Genomic DNA, 25140 nt, shown 5'->3' with positions numbered 1-25140 from the left:
GCGCGTTGTAAAAGGGCATGAGTGAGTGGGTATGTGTGCGCGTGTGACAAAAAGACATCTCAGATTAGGTGGAAGTAGGGTTGCTGCTGTCTCTGGGGATCTAGTAAGAAGCTCTAAAACAATAGGAGAATACTAAAATTCAGTGTATCATTCCTACCAGCAGGCTCTGCGAAAGCAAAATGTGTCCTACATCAGCTAAATCATTGCAGAGCAATGTCTACTCACAAGCCCAACTGTTTCCACGGGCCCAGACCAGTCTGCTTTAATTATCGCACCGGGCCATGGCAAGACATGAACACTGCATCCTCACAGCAGGGGATTTCAGCACCGAGCCCTCACTGCTGTGGTCCTGCCTGCTAGCAGGGCTGACCGCAGTCAACCCATGAAGGTCTACTCCCCACAAACAAGCTGTCTCTTGCACGGACCAACACGCATCTGCGCTGAAGACTAGAGAAAAAGCTGTGTCTCTCTGTGTTCAGTTGGTTAACGATGGTTAATGACTAAAACTAGACTAAAATACTTTTGATTTTCTTTTGACTAAAATATCCAGACTTTTAGTCATCTAAAATGGACTAAATGTGACAAAAACAGGGACACATCTGGACACAACTGACACAGGACTAAGACAAAGACTAAATTTTAAAATGGCTGACAAAATTTACACTAGACTGTTGGTCCCATCTCAGACTGTTTCATTTAAATAGTAGTTAAGGTCTGAAGAGGTAAAACCAGTGCTTAAGTCCTTTTGCGCTCCGTCACTGCACTGCCGTTCTACACGAATAAAATGCAAGATTTCATCCATCCTATTGGATTTACTATTTGGTAACTAATAATGGTTTCTGTTCGCCCTTTAAACAATGTGCAGGTAAGCCATGCATTTTAAATAATTAATTATTTGATCATAAATGATCAACTATTTATTTTCAGCAGGCAGAACATTTCACGTCCTCTGGCACCTAATAATTTACAAATTAAGCACTGGGTAAAACTATCCATCGGTTGTCCTATCACGGCAAAAAAAAAGATTAAAATTAAAACATTAGAGAAAAGTACCCATGTTTTTTACAACCTCGTGACCCCTCGGATTTATCTTGTGACCCTTTGGGGTGTCCCGACCTCCAGGTTGATAACCACTGTCCTGAACTGTCAAACATTAGACTTACCCTCCTAGCTATCATCCTTCCTGTCACATCAGTAGGATTTCTCATCTCACAACTGATTTAGAAAGACAAATCCTTTCAGCTGTTATTTTAATAGTGTTTCAAAAATAACACAGAGACCAAACTAGGTTGCAGAGCAACAAGAGGTCATGGTGGCACACATCCTGACGCTAGTTGTGTCGAGCAGAGCGCTGTGGCGAAGTGACAGCTTCTGTCAGCGGCTTTCCGGGAGAGGAGGTGAGTGAGCAGGGGAGAAGGGGAAGGAGGACAACAGGAAGGAGTGCTCTGGTTGCACTCTGCAGCCCAATAATGGTAGACAGCCTCCTTTCTCTATTCTCATGAACTTAAGACTATTGTACAGTGAGTTATAAGCTTATTAATTAAACAGAGGTAAGCTGTGTTGAGCTGTTCAGGAGTGTAACAGCCCTTGGCTTGGATAAGTAAGAGAGACGCAGAGAGTCTTAAACTGATGCTTCACGGTTTATTTTTCTTCTTGTCACCAATCATCATCTCAGGCACCGTAGAAAGCACAGTGAAAAGAGGTATACATAAATAACATCAAGACTTCTTCTATAGCTGGTCACATTAGGACAGAGGATGTTTGAGAATGGAGTTAGAAAATAATTAGTCACCAAGTTAGGACATTCTTCAATGATAACCTAGTCCCTGTAGTGCAAACGTCCACGGTTCCTGTAGTAAAGGCAATTATGCTACTTTACATACTTCAGTCCGCTCACCAAGGGTGTTAACTAAGGATTTACAAATGGCAGTCACAGATGACTTACAACAACAAACAGATAAAACACACCAAAACAAATTTTTGGGGGGCTTTTTAAAGCCCTCAACTTCAACATCCTATCCCAACTTTATAGCAATACAACCACTAGCTTATAGCCACACTAGATTACACAGCCTACACAATCCAAGTAGCCTAGCTAGCAAACAAGACTTTGAGATTTTTGAAATCATACCAGTAGGAGTTAGGACAAGAAGTGTACTCTATTCATGACTACTGCACTGGTTAGCCAGTGGGTATCAACAAAATCCACACAAAGCTGTCTAAGTCTGAAAACATGTTGGCCAGCGTTTTACCTCAGCATAACTGAGCTTTTTTGAAAAACTATAACATATGCCTGCTCAGATACAGAGTTATTTGACTAAAAAGGATGAAGAAGAAGAGATCTAGCCATTTCTGTCTTGTTCTGGTGTTTTAGTGTCGACAGTGAACTGTACCAAAAAGAGTCCCTTTCACATGAACACTGTGCTTTCAGATTATACCATTTTAGTGTGGATGCACTGCAGTCATGGAGAAATTGTCATTTTTTGAAATAACAAGTTGGTCAAGGAATATTTTATTGCAGTAAGGGTGTTCAGAGCACAAAGAAGGTTAACTGAAAACAGCTGAAGAGAAAGCTTTTGTTACTTTATGGCAGTTGTTTGAACTGTATCAAAGTAAGATTTTACATTAATACTTGTCGCTGTCTTTCCAAAGTTTTTTTAAAAACCTAAAAATTAAACTGACTGTTTACAACAGACCATCACTGACACAGTCTGCGTTGGTTCAGACTACTCTTTAGGTCAAAATACTGATGACACCAGTGTCCCCTTGTACCTGACTGGTGTTCCTTAAAAAGCACCACTTACATTTTACTGGCACAAATCACCTCATACACTTGAGCAAGGCTTATAACTTTGTCATAGCTAGAAACAAAAATCTACAGTTTCCTCTTCTGTTCTATGAAATACTGTGATGTTATTTAGAGCTGACAAAAGACAGGCCCATGTCTCTTTGCGGGATACAAACCCAGGGACCAGCGAATAAGCTCATTCTGTGGTATAATTGTCGCATTCCAGAGTGCTACGGAAACCAGGCTTAAGCCTATTATTAGCCATATGGAGAGTGCTACAGGCCTGGCTGGTTAGAGAGGGAAGAGCAGTGCTGGATGGGTGCCAAATCCTCGAGGAGATAGCAAGAGAAATTCCTCACTTTTAATTAAGAATTTAATACTGAGACTGCTATTAGTGATTAGTATGTAATTAAAAGCTCCAGCAGTGTTACACATACACGTATAATTAATAGATGCATATACTGTATGCGTGCATGTGTGTGTACGGAGGGAGCCTAAAAATGGCAGTCAATTTGTTGTTAAAAAATAGCAACAGTTTATATTAAAAATACAAATGTGGTGGAGGTAAAGGGCCCCAGGTATTTATTTCCTCATAAAGAAATTTCATCACATGCAGAAAAATGGTGGCTTTGACTGTTTCACACCTTTAACTTCTACCAGATTGGAGAAGTAAACGATATTTGTTGTATAAGGGATATCCATTGTTATAACACTTTGCCTGTGAAACATAAGTTTCGTATTGAAGAAAAAAATACTTTGTTGGTTGTGACAAAAAAAGATTACTTTATAAGCTATATACACCTACACCAAGATGTTTTCATGTTACCTCAAATCAAGCCAGAAATCTTGGTGTAGCTATGGACTCGGACCTGAATTTCAACAGCCACATTAAGACAATTACAAAGTCAGCCTACTTTCACCTGAAAAATATATCAAGGATTAAATGTCTCAGCAGACCTGGAATAACACGTTCATGCATTTCTCTTCAGCCAACTCGACAACTGTAACGGTGTCTATATAGGTCTCCCTAAAAAAATTGATCAGACAGCTGCAGCTGATTCAGAATGCTGCTGCTGGAGTCCTTACTAAGAGTAAAAAAGTGGATCACATCACTCCAGTTCTGAGGCCTTTACATTGGCTTCCTGTCTGTGAAAGGACTGGCTTTAAAATACTGCTGTTTAGGGCTGAATGATTAATCGTTTTCAAATCGAAATTGCGATTTGAAAGAAAGCGATTAGCTTACTGTGAAGACGGCGATTAAAATGTAGGTTAATTATACTGCGCATCTGACCCATTTTAAACAGTAATGCAGTTACAAATTCATTCCGTTGTCATCCTTGTGTGACAGATCTGCTCGCCAATCAGAGTGGGCACGGGGAGTGTACACTTCTGTTGCTTTTATGTTTTATGTAAAGCACTTTGAATTGCCTTATTGTTGAAATGTGCTATACAAACAAACCTGCGTTGCCTTATAGACGTGAAAGTATAACTTCTGACAACTAGTTTCTCATTAAGCCCTGCCCGTGACATCTCTACCCTCAGTAATAAGGTTCTATCTATGCACTTCAGATGAGATTGTGGCAGTGTGACGTTAGTTTCCAATTTTTTTGAATGCTAGATTTGCTTTTATCATGCTAAGGTAAAGCTGGATTCTGGCATTTTTTGCTGTGTTGTTAGAAAATTTAATTAACCTTTAGAAAACAAAATCCAAATCCAGATATGAGCTTTGGTAGCAAAATATTTAAAAAATAATAATTTTACAATGGAGGTTTTCTTTTTTTTTTTTTTTTAAATCGCAAGGAATCTATATTGTATATAAACACAATGTCAGCAGGGAGACTTTGACCTTGAGACAGACACACACACACACACACACACACACACACACACACACACACACATCTGGACAGCAGTCCCGTTGAGGTACATGTAACAGTGCTTTATTTACTTAGTCAGAGGAGAGATTCAATAAAACAAGCAGACGGCTGTGGCATTTTCACAGTCACCGCTATCAGACTTTTAAAAATGACTTTCTGGAAAATACAGACAAAAGCTCATTCACACAGACACAAGTAAGCTGATGTACTCACATAATCCTGTACACACATACCTTGTACACAGAGTCCCACACATGTACACAAGTACTATGCACTGTAGATATATAGACTCACACTCAGCACACTGTGTTTTCCACAGATCTACCACAGACTGTCTCAAAGCTGAATCACAATAAGCACAGTACAGTGTTGAAATTTCAGTTGTGCTCATATGACAGAAGCTCAGGACCCTCAGTGCAGCTACAGCCACATAATGACTCCCAGCAGCCAATGACAACAGCCTTCCTCCACATACGTAAGTACACTTGACACTGTGCACCGACCTCCACTGCCCTGAGTCGCAGATCTCCCACAGAGCAGGCAGGAGAGGACTGGAGCCAGAATAATGGCCCAGCACTGATTCATATCAGGTGATTGTCTGTGACATGTGGTGTTCAGCCAAAGGCCAAAGGCCAACGCGGTAGCGCTGCCCTTTACAGCGTCACATTAGGCCTTGCTAATTCGCAGGCAATTAGCCTGGCTGCATGGGAGCTAGCCTGTGGCGACGGGGGTCGCAAGAGAGCACGTTAGTCAGCACAGACTGCAACAAGCCATTTGGTGAAGGTATAGCTCTAGACTGCATTTCTCGAGATGTAAATAATGGGAAGGCCTGCACATTTCAATAATAATATAACGGTGAAATGAGCTTTGAATATTTCCCATCATTATATTCAGCCAAAATAGAATAGGGCAGCATATAATACAGATTCATCTATACATACTTTTTTTATTTAATCAATTCATCATTTAGTCTGTAAAAGTCAGAAAATAGTGAAAAATATCCATCAGCAGTTCCCAGAGCCGTTTGATACCTTGTTTTGTCTGAACAGCAGCACAAAACCCAAATCTATGTACAATCATCTGAAACAAATGACATTTAAGAAACTGAAACCAGTGAATGCCATTTTGTGCTTGATAAAAGGGCTTAAATGACTCCATCCATGAAAACATTATGAAAATTGTTCTGTCAATCGACTAATCGTTTCAAAACCTATAGTATAAATAGTAGTATAAAACTAAATAGAATAGAAAACAATGTTATTCACCAAGCTGGAAAACATTATTTCATATAAAATCAGGACAAAAAAAAATAAAACCGAATAAATAAAACAGTTTGAAAGGAAAGCTAATTAAGACAGAACATAAAACACTCAACAAAAAATACTGTAGGGCAGGTGGTGAAGGTCAGTTTTTAGAGTTTAAAATTCTGATTGCACTTTCTCAAAACACCAAAAACGGATTTAATTACCGATGACTCACTGTTACAAACTGACGAATGAGAGACAAAGCCAGAAAGCAAAAAAGAGAAACTCCTGTGTGGCTTTGGTATCCTGCTGTGTGCTCAATATGAGTTGTGGTAAAGGTGGACCCTGGAGTGGAGGGACATGTGGGTGTGAAAGGGCTGCGAGGGGGCTGCAGAGGGCATGGGAAAGTAGAGCGGTGCACAGTGTAGGACGCAGACAGAGTGAGGGAGAGGTTGGTAAAGATAACATAGGTGAGATAATGCTGTTGCAGTGATTCGAAATAATGCTAGAATGACGCAGCCTGATGCAACTCTGTTTGCATTCCACTCCAGTGTACTGTCTCTGCTCTACACACTATTCCTTTATTTTAAAAACGCAAATACTATGCATGCATGTTACACAAGATGAATATATGAGCATCAACAAGCTCCATAAACAAAAGGCCCATGCATTCGTGTGCTATCTAATTTCATGTTGTTGGTTTTTTTGGTACAGATTCTAAACCTCCTCCACAACTCTGGAGGAAGGTTCTCCTCATTACTTCTCAGATGAAAAGAGCTCTCCATATTCATTTCCAGCTAAGACACAAAAATCTCACGACCTTGGGAAGCTACATGATTATAACGGTTAACTAGATTTAATGCACTTCAAAGTGTGTGTGCGCGCACGCGTGTGTGTTTGTGTGCAGATGCAGTAAGCTTGTGGTGTTCCACCAGTGTATGTATTTGTGTGATTTCTAAGGATGGAAGCTGATGTATGCATGTGTGTGCGTGGCGAGTGTGTATGACTGTGTGTTGTCCTGGTTTCAACTCTGCCGTTCCTGCACTCTCACATTATCATACAGAGCAGACGGAGTGCGTGTGCTGGGTAGTAAAACTCTCCTCTGCTCCCTGACAGTCTCCTCTCTCTTCTCCAACAACCCCCCCCCCCCTCCCCCGCTCTCCTGCTGAGCTCCCTGTGTGTAATCTGTAGACTGCACACGTACACTGCCTACCTGAGTGGGAGTCTCTCTGGGCGTACGAGCTTGTATACGTGTGCACATGCATGCATCTGTGGCAGAGGGTGAAGGAGACAGCAAACACAACAGACCACGTGTGAGGCGTTTTCCTGAAAGATCAAGTGTTCGCCTTGAGTTGGTACATTCAGAAAACACGCATTTCAAACTGTGTACTTGCAACGTGTGTATGTGTGAGCCGACAATGTCTGCGGAACGTTGCAGCCAGACAATCTCTGTGTCTGCGTCCCACTGCGTACAGCTGACAGCAATCACCTGAACTGGAATGAACCGGACTTATGTAACTTTCCCTGTGACGGCCATGGCTGGTATAAAACAAGCCCCACTGTGTTGAGTCGGGTCATCCAGGAAGCAAAAGTTTGCAGCCTTTTCTCAAAGACTAGCACAGAAATGTGACTTGTGCTTTACCTTATGGTACTACAGAGAGCTTCATTTTTTACTTTACATGCTTCTCAAATTTCCATTCATGGCAGGTCAGTGGTTGTGAAACTGTTTTTTTTTCTCCACATATCACTAAAACACTGTATCTCTCTTTATTGGTAACAATCTCCATAGAAGCCACAAACAGAAGGGACAAAGCGAGTGAGTTTTTTTTTTGAAGTCCCATGCTTTGAAAAACATATTCTGTCAAATACTATATACTGACAAATAAGAACAATATTGTACATTGTTTATATGGCCTTGGCCAAAGTGGAAAGCAACACAACTTTGGGTTATGTATCTCACAACTCTCTGCACTGATACCATGGACAAATGCTCGAACATGTGAAAATATAACCACAATACCATCAGTGCAGCGCTTTAATGATGCTACTAGAATGCAGCCACACACACAAATCAATGAATCTAGAGGTGTAATTATGGGGTACTAAAACACCCTGGCACCCAAATACAACCAGCAGGAGAAGGCAGTCATGAGAGAAAGCCTGAATGGTCTTAATAACCCCTATCCTCTCTCCCCGAACAAAAAACGAATTGATTGAATCCTACATGCAGGTACGAATCTCTGCCAACACAACCTGGCTTGTATCATAACCTTTTTGTATCCGTTTCTGGCATGCATCTCTGCTCGGGGAATGGTGTGTTGAAGATTATAGACGGGGAACAAACAAAGGTTCGTGGAAGAAGAGAGGAGAGGAGTGAGTGACTAAGAGAGAGAAGGGGAGGGGGGGGGGGGGGTTGGTGAAGTGCAAGTGCTTGGAGATGAAGATAGAAAGTGAACGAGAGAGAAATAATGAGAAATGAATGAAAAAAAATGTTCCTGCTCTCAGAGAAATGAATTGGTTGATAGTTTGCAGACAGCCTTTTCGATGTGTCAGTGGAAGGACTATATCCATCCCCTTCTTCACTAATAAGGTAGAGAATCCCCAAGACACAACCGTAGGGATCTATTCATTTGTCTCCAATAACACAGCCACCTTTCTGCTCATATTAGCCAGGATTTGCATGGCTGCATTTACATAAGGATTTAATAATGTCATCTGAATGAGACGAAATGCAACTGTCAATCATTCCTGGTTCACTAAAAGGTTTCTGTGCTCTTCGAGGCGACCACTGGATCAGATTTGTGCATTTTGAGCATTAGCAATAGGGTTGAGGTTCGATAGCTTTGATCAAATTTGAATCCACTATAAAAGCTGTTTGTTGAATCCGATTTCATTGAAATCTATTATGGAATCTAGGTTTAGCTTTCAATATTTGTACGTTATAAATAATGTAACTAAACTCAATTTAATTTAGGTATATGATCACCTTTTGTTTTGCAGAAGCAGTATGAGTAGCTGCGACCTAAAAATACAATGAGCACAATGAAAGCACAATGTTGCCTACCTACTGTTGCACACCTTATATGTCATGAGTTGCTTACTCTAAAACACAAGGTCCTCATTCAGAACTACTAAGTTGATAAGCTTAAATTATTGATAAGATATATATGTGAAAGTATAACTGGCATGTTGGACGCGATCCAAAACAGACCAGTGGAAAACCTACCTAAACCCAGCATTCATAAATACATTTTTTAAAACGATACCCAACAGCAACCCCAGCAGCAACACAATACAACATCAATTAACAAGCAGCCACGGTCAAGAGCAGCAATATAATAAAAAAATCCTAAGAACTAATGTCAGAAACAAAGTCATTTATAGGTTTCACAGACTAATTTAATATCTGTGAATTAAATTCCAAAAAGCAATTGTCGTTTAATAGCATAGAGCAATAGACTTCCTAAAATATTTCTCTTCACTGAGTGGACCCATGAAGACCTCTACTCCCACTACTGAAAATTACATGACTCACCTCTCTGTTGGTCTTGTTTAACTGCAAAAACAGTTCACAGTCCAACAGTGAACATGGAGTTGTGTTAGAGAGTGTTGTTTCTTTCTCTAAGTAAAGTAAGTTAGAGAAATAGCGTTAATTAGCTACATCTGATATAATTTACAGTGCTGATGTTTTCTGAAAGCGTCGCAGTCAACACTAGAGGTCGACCGATATGGGTTTTTCAATGGCCGATCGACTGCATTGTTCTCTAGAGTATAACAATATATATTTAACACTAGCTAGAAATGTTTTAGATTTGATGTCATTTAGGATGATATCTCGGCCTGTGAGTGCAGGTATTGGGCGATGCCGATTATATAAAAAAACGATATCAGCCCAAATGATCGGTTTATCATTAGTCAACACCAGCCAAAAAAGGGGACACCTGCTTGAATGATTTGTGCTCTTTCCTTACAAAAAGATTGAGAAATGATTAAAAATAGTTGATAAGATAATATTTCTTAGCCTTTCTTTGTGAATATGGGTATTTTACCATCCTATAACCAGACCAATTGGAACCAGCTATATGAGTTTAACCATAAAGAGCGAGACTCCATTTAACAAAGTTAATTTCTCATGTCTCATCTTACCTTCCAGCCGCTGCCCGCCTCTCGGTAGTAGGGGAAGTTGTCACAAATCCACTGGTAGATCTCACTGAGGGTCATCCGCTTGCGAGGCGAGCCGTTGATTGCAAAGGTGATTAAGCTAGCGTAGCTGTAGGGTGGTTTACCGTCTCTGTGCTGTGCAGCTTCCTCCTGGTCCAGAGTTGTTCCTGGGTCCAGATGGGGGATTTTTTTGCCAGGCCCATGCCCATGATGGTGACCGTGGTGGTGGTGTCCATGGTGGTGGCCGTGGTGGTGCCCCCCATCTGCCTTCTGGATGGCTGCCCTCATGCTGAGCTGTGGGAGCCAGTCCATTGAGGTCAGGCTACTCTCCAGCTCAGAGGTCATGGTGCTTGTAGGTCGAGGGGTCAGAAGGGAATGGTGAGAGGCTTAGCAACGTGGCGTATGGAGGATCTCCTGTTGGCTCACTGAATGGGTGCTGTGCAGCAGCCTTGGCTCAAGTCTGGAAGAGCAGGAGGTTTGTTTACTACGCCTATTCATCTCCTTTAGTTGGAGCAGAAAGCACACTTGGCAGAGACACACAAACGTTAGCTTGCACATTATTTTCCACATACAGTGTAGCTTTGTATAATGGAAAACTAAATATTTTGGCATGTTCATCACTTGGTCTTTAACGCTGGACATAAATATGATCTGCAATGTGAAAACAGTTGTATTTTATTAATTAGACAGTGAAAAGGATAGCAGTGTGGGGGACTAGGTATGAGTTAAGCGTCTTACTCTTCCCATTCCTTTCCATCTTTCTTTGGGCCAAAGCATCTGGGGAAGTCACCGAAGTGAAAGGTAGAGTCCTTCCCTCGTGCATGTTCACAAGTTCTTCATTTAGCCACTGCAATGGCCGCTGCTGTAACGCACAAACAGAAAACCACACAAGACGGTGAGCTTGCACTGCCAGACAGCCTTCATAAGATATTAATATCGCACAACCGCTCAACTGGCCTCGGCATCTGTCCAACCCGATTAAAACTCTTCTCTCTTTCTCTCTCTGTGTTCTGTCTATCTGGATTGCCTCTCACTCCTGTTCCCTCCAAAGTGGAAATGGCAATTGGATCTGCAGAGTGACTAAAAGCTGGGGAATTGTTTTCACAAGTGCCTGCCAAATGGGGGGGAACAGCTCGGGAGGAATTCCAACCCTCTAGAGGAGCCGAAAGGCTCGTCCCCTTTCCCTCTCTGTGTAACCCCCCCCCCCCCAGACATACACACACACCGTGTTCCCATTCTCTGACTCTCAACGTGCCTCACTCTCCTGTCAAGTCTATGCCCACCCCCACCCCCCACTCCCCCAGCATCTCCGTTCCTGCTCAGACAGACACAAACAATGAAAAAAACCCAAGAAGCCTCATATTTTAATTTGTTAGCTATTTTTAGAGCAGCGTTGAATTTAAAAACGTATCCTGTGTAAGTTGAGAAGGAACTTTTTTTTTTGGTGGTGGGGGCTTTTGCAAATAGTTTTAGCATGATTCAGGAAAAAACAAAGACAATCAGTTGGTACACAAGAGAAAACTTACTCACCAATTGTTCTGTACTTCAGTCAGTCACAGAACATTCATAGATTTGTCACTACTGGGCTGAGAATGTCATGTAACTGTTGGTCATCACTGGAGTGAAGATGTTGTATTCAGACCACACTCTGATTCAACCAAGAAAATTGCCTTGTTTAGTGCTGGGTGCTTTTGAAAGATAAACGTCCTTCATTCTAGGAAATGCAGGTAAACCTTTGATAGAGACGGATACAGAGTGGGCCAATGCCAGTGAATAGTTAACAATGGCTGGATGGATTCAGTCTCCTAAGGATACAGAAATATACATCTAAACCTTCATCTACCATCTTATGCCATAACCTTCAAATGTCCTTGAACGACAAAGAGCCTATTGGCCAATGCATTTTCCATTCATGCTCACTGTATATAATCAAGGTGGGAGAACTTCAATGAGCCTTCCTACTCAGAGGAACACAAACCCCTCTGTCTCTCTTTCCACCAATCCCCCTGGAGAGCCAGGATGAAGAAGAAGAAGAAGGGAAATACTCCGCTCCTGCAAAAACCTTGCTTAATTGCAAGTAGAAAAAACAAATGTTTAGTAGCAGACTCATCAAGCCAAACAAGCCAGGCATTGGGACTAGGGGAAGGAAAGAGGAGCCGGGAGAAGAGACATGCCCAATGAGGCCTCTTGCACAACACCACCCCCATCTCCTCCTCAAGGCTCTGCCACTATGGGAGAAGCCATAGCCCCCCCCCCCCCCCCCCCCCCTTTCCAAATCCCAGGAAGCCATCTTAATTAGTGCACCTTTTTTTTGCTGAAGGGAAAGTAGCATTGCTAGTTGTAACTGTGGTGGGTAGGTGGGGATGGGGGTGGTGACACACAAGACACAGAACAACAAGTACTTATTTTCCCCTCATTAAAAGGAGGCTCAAACTGCAAATCAGCCTGCCACAAGCCCTGACCTGCTGTGCTGCCGTGGCTGTTGTTGTTGAGAAGTTTGGGAGCGTGGGCTGGCTGCATGGCGGCACGGTGTAGCTTCGCACCGCTAGCCTGGTGATGCGTTAGGATGATGAGTAACAGAAGAGAGCGGAGAGAGAAGAGGAGGGGCATGACTTGGCTTCTGGGGAGAGGGGCCCTGCTGGGCGGGTATACGCAGCCAATTACCTAGTCGACTCCGTCAACTGGTCCCACAGTGACTAGGCTAACCTCAGTGCTGTGTCTTTTGTTTCTGATATCTGCTGTGTTTCACATCAGCCTCAAAGGCCCGCTGGGTATCAGGGGAGAAAAAATGATCACTGCAGAGGAGACCACTTACAGTATCTCTCTGCTTATCTTCGGGGTATCAGTTTTCTATAGAAATACATTGATTTGTACGAACATTGTATGAGTGCTGTATTCTCAGAACTTAGTACATACTTAGGTAGTTAAAGATATTTATTAAGTTGAAGTTATTTATTTCAGGTAATTATTATTATTCCTTATTCAAGTAGCCTGAAAAAGCAATTTTTACAAACTACATGACAACATCATACTCTGGATCAAATCCATATCAGAAGTGTCTGCCTATGAACATTTAAAACCTCATTAAGAAAAACACATTACAAAGTCCATGTTCTATCTAACAACAAAATGTATGTTTTCGTTCATGAATTTATGATTAATTGCATGTTTAGAAATAAAACTTAACAGATAAAGAACATTTCATGACCGTTTAGAAAATTGTGTTACTGAGAGAACCAACAGTAAGGCAATAGTTGGGGGCTCATGCAGTAACCCAACTAACACAATTCCTGCACGGACTAGTCAAAACACAAGATTCAACTTTGTATCACTGATCAGGAACCATCAAAATCTTCACCAACCAGGCAGATTTCAAAGAGCTGTAGTTGAATACAAAATAAAGGTAGCAAAGAGGGGATATTCTGGCAGCTGATCGCACCGAAAAGCAGCGTTTGATTAAATAGTTTGAACGCTTGTAGTATGAATGTGCACAGGAAATGCAAAAAGGAGAATGTTGCATCTCAGATTTTCATCTTTTACCCCGTAAAAAAAGCATGTAAAAAGTTAACTTTGGTAACTTGAAAGTTGTGAGATATTAGCTGGTACTTCCAGAAAAGACTACAAGCACAAATAAAAAAAAGAAGAGCAAGAATTTGGACATTTATAATCAAGAAATCTTTCTCCTCCAAAAGAATTTAAATACATCACTCTGTGCACTGTGGATGGAGCTTTTATGACTGGGAACATTGTCCCTTTAAAAGAGTGGAGGGTCTGTGTGTGATTGAATGTATTCACCCATTAGACTGTAGCTGTGATGCACTCACTCAGCTGTATGCATCACTAACAGCTAACAGTCTCCCGCTGCTAGCAGGCTTTTAGACTGAGAGAGGCTTTACAGTTCTGCATTTTAATAGAGAACTTTGAATGGAGTGATGGGGGATGGGTGAGAGAAGGGGGAGGGAGCCAAAAGAAAGAGGCATCAAAATATTTTCTGAGGAAAATGAAGTAATGACAAAATACCCACCCGGAGTGTGCAGAGCAGACAGGGTTTCTGGGAAGGACTGCCTTGGCAAGGGTAAGGCTAATGTGTCAAAAGAAAGTCTGTAGGCATACTGAGCGCTGTCATGTCTAGGAGTGTGGGCCATTCAAAGGAAGGAGGAAAAGGTCCAAAAAGCAGTATTGAACGTCTTAATTACTTTCTGCTTCAGCGCCAGAAAACATACCCCTGAAAAGGTTCAATTATAAGATATCAAGGCAAATCAGCTGCCCTTATGGTGGCTGCTTGCTCATCTCTCAATGGAGCTGGGTTAAGCAATTATCGTTTGATACTGTCTACTTATTCTCAAAGGAGACCTGGAGAGGCACCGATGTAATGCACCATTTCAAACTGAGATTCATTTTGTGGCCTTAAAGCGAGTGGTCAGACAAACTAATGCTTGAAAGGAAAAATAAGGGGGGAAAAAGAGTGATACCGAGAGAGGCCGATAATTTATCAACGACAGAACAACACTTTCATCAGCGGTTTCTAAAAACTGATGGCAGGCCCTATGTCAACCAAGTGACATCTTAAATGAAACAGAACGTACTGATTCACACAATTTTTCTCTGGTCTCAAAGAAAATCTGATTGAAAGAAGTCAAGAAAATCAGTAGGTTCCATTGAATCTCTGAAGGCCTAGAATAAAATATTTAACTCACTAAGCCCACACAGAATATAACACCTGAAAACATCTGCCAAGGTAGAGGGAGTTAGCAACCCAGAAGACTTACCACTGCCGACTAGGAAAAAGCGATCACAATTCCAGATTCTGACAACAGCAAAGTTAAAAAGGCATATTTTGTCATAAATAAAACATAGGAGTGCAGCATTTCGGCAAACTCCCCCAACGAACAGTCCCAAGAGAGAGATGGGATGCTGTTTGTGAACTCAGGCTTTGCACAGTAAAGGGAGCTATAGCACTGCGTCACCACGACTCAAACTACATTCCCACATCCAGCCCTATTCAGCAAGGACTAGTCCTCTTTAAAAATTCATTAATTTACAGCAAAAATAGATTAAAGCGCCCAACTGCACCAACCTAAAAAGTTTGGCTTGTGAATAGCATTAATAATGGAGGCGAGCATCCAAAACCTAGAGGCCCTAGCTTGGAGGCATGGCTTAGGTTTTGTTGCGCTTTATAATGGAGAGTCATTTACATTTTAGAAGTATTACAGCTTTTTGATGCTTGTTTATAATTACATTGTTTTACATGCAAATTGGCTAACAATTGTTACTCATTAAAACATAACTAGTAGAGTGCAACAACGTTCTCAGCCTGTGTAAGACACAGACTTTTTATCAGGTTCACATCTAGCTTTGCACTGAACTCTTGCTGCTGGCAACACCGCCACTGAGTTCAGTCCAAATGACAGCCCTTTAAAGTGATCATCCCCAATCTTATCTTTTACATATTTCTCTTTCAAATCACAGCAATGCTTTTCTAACAGAATCAAAGTTGATTTTGAGTAGATTAAAGGATTTGCTGTATTTGAATTCAAATGATGTGTACTTTCCTAGGGACAAGACAAAAATCACAATAAATGGGAGCACTCAGAGAATTTAAAGGTACTTAAAAAGAGAGTAAGTCTGCTCTAATGCACTGTCATATTTTTTGCCCTCCTAGCCTGACGATAGACAAGTTTTATCTATGGTGCAGTACATAGGTAAATCAACATCTAAGGAACAGCTATTTTGTGTGTGTGTGTGTGTGTGTGTGTGTGTGTGTGTGTGTGTGTGTGTGTGTGTGTGTGTGTGTACACACTTGCAGGGGTCTGGTAATTACTTCTAATATCAGGTAATTTCAGTAAGCACTTTGTATAACTGATCATTTAAACAGCTGATTATTGATGAACTGTTGACCTAGTAACATTATAGCGGCCTGATAATTACAGATGCAGATTAGAGGGCTTCTAGCTGAAGCCAACGAGACCTCTTCCTCACTTCTTTTAAAAGCTACTGCCAAGCTATCTTCAAGCATAGCAGTTTACCGACAGCCGTTTTAGCAGAAGTTCTCATGATAAAGAAGAAGACTGCTCCCAGGAACTGATCTGTACATCTGAAGACATTGGCTGCCGGTGTTCGCTAAAAGCAAATTTTTCAGAGACCAGAACTGTTTGATCCTGCTATACTACTACTACTACTGCTATACTATTTGTTGGTGTTTGTGCCAGATAAGGAGTATGCCTTGCTGTGTCTGGAGATGGCGTTTGACAGACTGCATGGCCATAAGTTAAAGTTGGCCCCCAAAAAGTGTTTCTAACTCAGAAGGTCTTTACAGTTTCTTGGTCAAATAATAGGTGAGAGCTGCTTTTTCAACAGCCCCTTTAAGGTTGACAAATTAAGAAATGACAAGTGTGGATCTCATGGAGCCAGATGTTGCGACCACATCCCAGAAGCAGATAAGATTCAGTTCTGTAGGGTCCTATGATTTGTACATAGGACCGACGGATAAAAATACAGACGGAATCACGAATTTTGATAACAAATATGGAATTAACTGTAAATTGCGGAATATCGTGGAATACACCAAAATGTGGATGCAATTTATAAAATTTATTAGAAGCGTTTCTGTCACAGCACTTATGAAGATCAGTGGGAAGAAATGATCAGTAATTAAGTAATCACCTGTTTGATAGTGGAAAATATACAATACCTTTATTGCAACAATGAATTCATTGTGAATTGTCCCATATTAAATAGTATTATAGTATTTTAATATCCTGCAATACATGTATTGTGAACTGTATCCATAAATAATTGCACATACATTTGAATATATCTATATACATATTTGATAAGATACATCAAATTCATTCATATTGCTTACATTTTTAATATTTTCTTATTGTATTGTTAAAATTGTATTTATCTACCACATGATTATACACTCTGATGACAAAATGTGCTAAAATTATAAAACCAAAGAGCCAAAAAGCTCTTTACTCTGTTGAAGGGTGAGAAAAGAAAAGGGAAACAACATAAGGAAAAACTGTCGGACAGGACATTGTCTGCTTCTGATTGGTAGTGTTTTGCATGTTTTTGGTGAAAAGTGAACTGAACAAATCTGAACGAACATGGGAGTTTATGACACTCACACACTGTGTTTACGGCACCCAGCATGCCGAACAGGTGTTGTACCAAATTCTGTTTCTAAACCCAAAACATGACCTTTTTTCCTAAACCTAAGCTAGAAGCTTTGGTGCCTAAACCTACCCAAACTGCAACAATTTCAGTCACAGGCTGAAAGGCCCCAAATTCGGTTTGGACTGACCAAAGTCCGATCACTTAAATTCTGACAAAACCAAAGCTAGATTGCTGTGATCAACGCTGGGTAGCTGGGTATGACTTTGATAGTAAGTTTAACATAAGTCAGCAGAATACCGTGGCTGATGCCCTGAGCCTTGTGCCATTTGTCATCAAGAGTGTGGGACTAGAATCAAAGATATGTCATGTCCAGAATGCCTTCCAGCCTCCAGTGGTCGAAAAAACGTTTCAAGAGACCAGAAAACCAAGGCCAAGTGGCTCCAATATGTTTTCCCTGACTCGCTCAAGAATGAAGTCCTGAAAAGAGTCTCATCTTACCAAGACAAAGGTTTTTCTAAGCAAACCTCAACAGAGATGTAAGAGACAATGTACGCCATCGTCAACAATGTACTGATGAGAAGGGAAGAGCTATCCTGGAGAATATAACGTCAAACTAGGCCACTAGAACAGGTCTGTATTGACTTTACCAACACAGGTGGCGAAGATTTTCTGGTATTGGTACTTCTGTGTCTTTGGATTCCCAGAGAGAACGTAGAGCGACCAAGGAGCTAACTTTGACAGTCTCATGCCTCATGATTAGCTGAATCCCCGTCTGCCTGTAGATGTCTTCTTCCATAATGTCCTTCATGACTTTGCTGCAAGCTATTGCAAGTATGTGGCATCTCTCACCAATGACCAGAAACCATGGCCATTGCCCTGGACCATGCCATAAAAGAGCAGAACAGACATGATCAACTTTATAACAGGAAAGTGAGTGACTTGTAACGTAAGTTAATAGTCTACCAAAGTGAAGTCTGTGCGAGAACAAATTCACATAAGACGACTGCTGCTCCACCGCGATGACATCGTCCATCCGGATGTTTCATTGTAGACATCATCCAATGGGAATTCTGTAGACACCACCCAACCCTAGTGGGAATCAGCCATCTTTGCCAGGATCTATACTGTGGTGTACATGCCCCTTGACTGATCCAGAGTCTGTGGACAGCGGATGTTACTGACAAAACAATTGTGACCTCTGCACCTCAGGACATCTCAGTTGATGCCATTCCAATGCACAAACACAGATAATGTTGAGATTTGATCGCACAGTAAAACCAGTAAATAGGTTGATATAAACCATATCCAGGCAGGATTTTGTTCAGGACAAGTTCAGTGTTAAAGCTGTTTTAAAGTCAATGTCCCAGGTTTTTGCTGATTAAATAAAATAACCTATCCTACTATGGCTCCAAAGGTATTATCTAACTTTTGTACGCTTGTGCTACATGCTATGTGTTTGACTCTTGTTGAATGTACAAGACACCCTATTGCCAGTAGCTGGATTGGGAGATAAGCCCTGCTGTCGTACCACTTCATCCCTTTAAGGTTTTCTTTTGCTAACCTTTCATAATGTGTTACTTTGTGGTGTTTCCTCAGGTACATACTGTGTAGTTGGAGCTCACACTTGATAAAATTCAGTCAGGGTGGGTGTTTGATTTACTGGAGTTTAAAGTGGTAATTCAGTCACTGTACATCTCCCCTAATGTACCTGCTGAGCTTCCGTAGCCCCCCTCACCGTGCTGCTTTGCACTGAGGATAAGTTGTGTGGTGAAACACTGCTGCAGCATCTTTAATGTTTAAACAATGATCAACAATGCATTTAAGTTGTAAACTTTAAAGTATATTGTTTACTGTTAACATTATTATCATACGCTGTTTCAGTTTTTTTGACCGCTAATATTGGTTTTGTAGATGCTTCCATTTGACATTCTGTTATTTTGCACATATACAGTACTGTGCAAATGTTTTAGGCAGGTATGGAAAAAGGCTGCAAAGTAAGAATGTTGCTGTTTAAAACAGCATCAATTCTTCTAGGTACACTTGCACAAAGTTTTTGAAGGAACTCTGCAGGTAGATTAGCCCAAACATCTTGGGGAACTATCCACAGTTCTTATTTAGGCAGCCTCAATTGCTTTTTTCTCTTCATGTAATCCCAGACAGACTCAGTGATGTTATAATCAGGGCTCTGTGGGAGCCATACCATACTTCCAGGACTCTGTTCTTTTTTACGCTGAAGACAGTTCTTAATGGCTTTCGCTGTATGTCTGAGGTCCTTGTCATGCTGCAGAATAAATTTGGGGCCAATCAGATGCCTCCCTGATGATACTGCATGATGAATAAGTATGTGCCTGTACTTCTCAGCACTGAGGAGACCATTTATTCTGACCAAATCCCCAACTCTGTTTGCAGAAATGCAGCCCCAAACTTGTAAGGAACGTCCACGATGCTTCACTGTTGCCTGCAGACACATTCTTGTACCGCTCTCCAGCCCTTTGGCAAACAATATACCTTCTGCTTCAAATTTTCTCTATACCACTCTATGTCCAGAGCACCTGCTGCCATTGTTCTGCATGCCGGAGGTATGGTTTTTTTGTCAAGTCTTTCATGACGGCCACTTCTTACCAGACTGACGGGAGAAAAGATGGGTGTACCAGGCTTCCACTTTTTTCTGCCCATTTTGAGCTGATGGCACTGCTAAACATCTTCTGATTGCGAAGGGAAGTAAACATGACGCGTCTTTCATCTGCTGCAGTAAGTTTCCTTGGCTGACCACTGTGTCTACGGTCCTCAGCGTTGCATTCTTTAAAAAGGCTTGGAGAGTACATCTGGAAACCCATATGTGCCTTGATATTTCTGCCTGGGAGAGACGTTGCTGATGCAGTATACCGACCTTGTGTCTTGTTACTGAGCTCAGTCCTGCCATGGTGACTGACTTTTGACAGTAAACTGTCTTCAACAACCTCCTCTTGTTAGCTGAGTTTGGCTGTTCCTCGCCCAGTTGTATTCCTCCTACACAGCTGTTTCTGTTGCAGTTAATGATTGTGTTTCAACATACATATTGAATTGGTGATTATTAGCACCTGTTTGGTCTAATTATTTAATCATACACCTGACGATTGGCTTCCAAAATCCCTGTTTTGAACGCAAAGAGTGGTCACACCAAATATTGATATGATTTATATCTTTCTTCTGTTCACTAACTTTTCATTTTGTTAATTGATAAATATGATCTATTAACATGTCCTTTTTTAAAAGCACTATTACTTTTAAATTTCTCCACACCTGCCTAAAACCTTTGCACAGTATTGTAGGTGTGTGTTATATTGTCTACCTGCAGGTATGTGATCTGTGGTATGAAAAAAAAAAGGTTTTCCAGTCAATTTTAAAAGTTTGTAGCTAATAAATTTGGCTAATAACATATGGCTAAGCCATATATGTATTGTAATGTCACAGTTATGTAGTATTGTTGTGTTGCATGATACATTATCAAGCAAAGTGCTCATCACTGTCAGTGTGCATTGAGTCCTGATGTGTTACACTGTCTTCCTGCAAATCAGCACACTAAATAAATCACCAATATCACCTTTATACACCTACACAACATAACTAAAACTATGACTTCTCTGTCCTTCGCTCATGTAGAGATCCTGATTCATGCATTTGTTTCATCTAGATTGGACTACTCTAATGGTCTGTTGTCTGGCCTACTGCACACAATACTTCTAAAAGTCTTGCAATATTTCAGAATGCTGCAGCTAGGATCTTGACTAAAAACAGAAAATTTGACCATATTTGACCAATTTTAGCTTTACTTCATTGGCTCCCTAAACCATATCAGTTCTATTTAAATACCTTAAAAAAGGTACTATGTGTATGAATTGACACTACTCTCCACCTGTTTTTAATTTATACTTCAAAAACTACCATTAGCTAGTTAGCTCCATTAGCCGTGCAACTAACTTATTGTCCTATTAGTTGACTTAGTCCGAAATGGGCACCAGAACCAGAGCCAGGCTCAGCAGCCTCCCAGTGAACACGGCTGGACCGGGACTGAACACAGCCAATTTAATGACAGGGAATTCAATACTGAAGTCGACCAGTGGCTCCAACCAAGACTCCAGCTCCAGGGACGACGAAGACACGACGGGTTCAGGCAGGAGCTCTCAGAACACCTGGCTCGTATGTGTCACTGGAGTTAAGTCAGCTGTCATTTCCTATCATACGCCTTTTCTCTGGAATAATCTTCCTGTTGACATCAGACAGTCTGAAGGCCAAAATACACTGCCACTGAACAGCGCGTGTTAAAACCGCCGCACCTATTATTTTCTATGCACAAACTCACACCGGCGGTGGCTAGGCGTACACCTACATGCTGCCCCATGACATTTCATGTTACTGTACTATTTCTAGCCTCGCCACCCCTGAAAAAATGCTTTTTTCAGAGCAAAAGCTGTTTTATACTTAACACAATACAAAACAATGTTGGCCCAACTTCAGATGGTGTTTATAATCTATTAACATTAGTACTTGTAGTCTGTGCTTATCCTGTCAACGCGAACTAACAGACTGCAAACGTTTTGATATCGACTGCATTTCTCCAACCCTCTGCTGTTTTTGCTTTTGTGCCCTAAAAGCTGCCAAGCCTTCTCCTCTCTTGCACTCAGGCTTCTCCGTGCTGGACCATCCCGCGACCTCGCTCTCTCCCTGTACTTTGGTACGGTGCTTTATCCAATTGTTGATCTGGATCTTTGTCACCCCTATTTAGCATGTTATCATGTCTCGCTCTCCCACTGTGTGTTTGTTTCTCCTCTCTGTGTGAATGCTGTTATTTTCTACTGTGTTTGTGTGGCCCGTCTTCTTTTTAGGTCTCTATGGTGGAGAGGAGGTGGTGTGGCTCATGTGCTACTAGTGGGCGACTCCTGTAGCTGCTCAGTTGTCCTCCTGGATCCATCTTCATCACTTACGTTTTGCAATCTACATTTTGTCATCATAATTGTATATACTATGACTTCCTGGTGTGAATCTATTTAGTCCACACAACATCTATTGCATGTCTGTCTGTCCTGGGAGAGGGATCCCTCCTCTATTGGTCTTCCAGATGTTTCTTCCATTTTTTGTTTTTGCGGAGGAGTTTTTCCTCATTTGAATCAAGGGTCTAAGGACAGAAGGTGTTGTATGCTGTGCAGATTGCAAAGCCCCTTGAGGCAAATTGTGATTTGTAATATTGGGCTACATAAATAAAATTGATTTGACTTAACTTGATTTGAGAGAGAGGAATAAATGGTGGAAATCAGTCCTCTGAGTCTTTCTCATCTATGCCCAACTAACATCTGTTACACTGGCATATGGAGTTCATCTTTATCAAAGAAATAAGAAACTGAAATGCATGTAGTGTATCCACAAATAGCCCTTAATTCAACTTTTAAAAAAGTCAATACTACACTTGTTTCTTCGCATTGCATTTGCTGACATTGGCGATAATTACGACGACCTTTCCGATGATAAAACATAAATCAGTAAAACATTATGAGGGTTCCTACTCTGCACGTTTCATGCGATTCTGCATAACATTTTAATGAGGCATTTAGGGGTCTATGAGTGATCTACTGAGAAAGTCTACAATGGCAATCAGCAGTGAGTGTGGCAGCTGTTCAGCAATTAAAAAGCCAAATTACCCTCAATCAACACCATTTACAAGCGCAAGTAAATCTCAGAGCAAATAATGATGAGAGAAATCTGTTCAGACAGCTCTCATCTTGATAGGAATTAGAGGCGCATCCAATTCAGGAGCTGGGTACTCTCTCAAATGCTTTCTCAGTCTGTCGCCCACAAACACATACACACACCTCCCCTTGTCTGTGTGTTTTTGGACAGATGAAATTGTACAGTATTGGTTGGCTCCCCAAACTGCAGCATGATAAACAATAATGACTCTGTTACGGTAAAAAGATGGTCACCGTCCATGGTAAGGTTATGGTCTCTTCATGGAAAGAGACTACGGAAAATAAATTCCATAATGGGCGAGCGTAACTGCACCGTCGACAGCTTACTAGAAAACAGCAAACAAAAGTGATCTGCATGCACTGTTGGGAAAAAAAAGAGGTACCCAAGGGCAGATATGGCAAATTACATTATCTTTTGTTTGTATCAACTAAACTTACTTGAAAAATGTGTCATTATAGTGCTGTCTACATTTACTGTCAAGCACATTTTAATGGAAATTCTATAGATTATGTTAACTTTCAACAAAATGTTTACACCAAATTAAACAGTGTTAACCTGACTAGTAATATATATTTTGCATTGTGCTAGAATAGATACTGAGAGACACTAAAAAACGACACATCATGTGTGGTGACCGATAACCATAACATGAACTGATGCATTCAGGCATAATCAATACATACAGTAGAAAAATAATTATATACATGCACACATACATAAGTCAACAAATCAGGCACCTATAGCCTATATCAAATATTTTAGGCTGTGAAACAAAGTTAGTGAAATCTTATAAAACCCTGAACCAAATTCTTTTAAGTGCCCTGACTTATTTTCCCTTCTGTTACTACTTTTCCTTACAACAATCCAGTTAATGATGACAAAAAAAATGTGTTTTAAAATTGGCAGTTGATTCACCTCTTTAAAGAATGTTTCGTCTCTCCATATAATTAACGTTGCTACCAACAGGGACACATCAATGTGGCGCTCAGTTTCTCTGAAGCTTCCACTGTTCTCACTTCAAAAAGAGTTTTCAGATGTGCAAGGAACTGTACTTGCATATTTGCGCGTCCAATGCAATTCACCATTTGGAGAGGCCAGTTGTTTTATTAAACACCACTTTTACCCTGTTACGCGACAGTCCCACTGAATGAATGCTACCAATATACTATTAATGTAAACTTAAAATAAGTTGACTTTATCTGACGGGTTTTGGGGATAGAGACAAACGCTACAGTGTCTGCATGCATGCATTCTGTGACAGGCAGCGAACTTGTCATAGCCTGTCATTAAGTAAAACCACTGGCTTTTTGGTAACACTTTCCCGTTAAGACAGTATTTGTCACAAACCTTCATGACTGACATTCAAAAATTCTTCTGCACAGACTAGGCTACTCACCGTCGTAGGTGACTATGAACCGGCTCAATTTTTTGTACTCTGGTCCAGAAGCTCCAGACGCCTATTCTGCACTTGAAAATTCCCCTCGGAGACAAAAGCCTTAGCGGTGTCTTGACGCTGTCATCTGGGCTGCGTGCACGGTGCTCGGCGGGCGTCAAACTGACCGCTGCTGTGGTCACTAGACAGTCATGACAGGCGGACTGGACCCGCTATTCGCGTTTGCGCTCAACAACACGAAGATCCCGGGTCTCTGTGCTCCGCTCGGCTGCTAAACCACCGGAACTACTTCCAACGCCAGCCGGAGCACGTTGAAGATAAATTCATGCACCACAATAGGAAAAATGAAATCACAGCCATTTAACTAGTTCCCAATTTCAATATTAATGAGATTCTATTATGACATCAGTAGGCCTACCAAAATGAGGCTTATCTATAATAACAATAATAATAATGTGACATCGTTATTATCATTACCATTATGTTATATGCACGTATTGTTAGGTAGTGATATTTAATCATCTGATGGATCGTTACCATCATTATTATGATCTTTATTATTATTATGACAAATAATTCAAACATAGCAGTGATTTTGACTGTTTTACTAAAGGGGTAATTTATTATAGAAAACCCTGCCTGTGTGATATCCAGACACAAAAAAACAAAATAATTGTAGACAAGAAAACACAGGTTCAACAGTACACACTGCTCAAAGTGCAATAAAACATTTGCTGCAAAATAGCAGACTTTAGAGGCACGTAGTTTTATATCGCCTACTGTTCTGTTGCGCCAACAAAGTACCACCTACCATGGTGGAGTAGGCTATGT

The 25140-nt window shown here is 41.0% G+C and overlaps 1 protein-coding gene across 4 annotated transcripts in view; it reads right to left on the bottom strand.

Moving 5' to 3' along the window:
* The window catches only part of LOC119906068 (forkhead box protein J3-like), a 65731-nt gene extending 41160 nt beyond the window's left edge, over window positions 1–24571 (bottom strand). For 2 of the 4 annotated variants that reach the window (XM_038723573.1, XM_038723574.1), the window contains exons 1-3: window positions 24313–24569; window positions 10809–10932; window positions 10056–10530 (exon numbers count right to left, since the gene is read on the bottom strand). In XM_038723573.1, coding sequence (XP_038579501.1) covers window positions 10056–10415 — 360 coding nt within the window. In that variant the 5' untranslated portion in view covers window positions 10416–10530; window positions 10809–10932; window positions 24313–24569. Of the gene's footprint in view, window positions 1–10055; window positions 10531–10808; window positions 10933–24312 lie in introns of all 4 variants that reach the window. The other 2 variants (XM_038723576.1, XM_038723575.1) reach the window with 2 other exon arrangements.
* Between the last annotated feature and the right edge of the window lie 569 nt (window positions 24572–25140).

Source organism: Micropterus salmoides, unplaced genomic scaffold, assembly GCF_014851395.1.
Source record: "Micropterus salmoides isolate LMB-PRFRI ecotype aquatic unplaced genomic scaffold, ASM1485139v1 Ms_hic_scaffold_16, whole genome shotgun sequence".
NCBI classification, from domain to species: Eukaryota; Metazoa; Chordata; class Actinopteri; order Centrarchiformes; family Centrarchidae; genus Micropterus; species Micropterus salmoides.
This window is presented reverse-complemented; position numbering and strand designations above follow the sequence as displayed.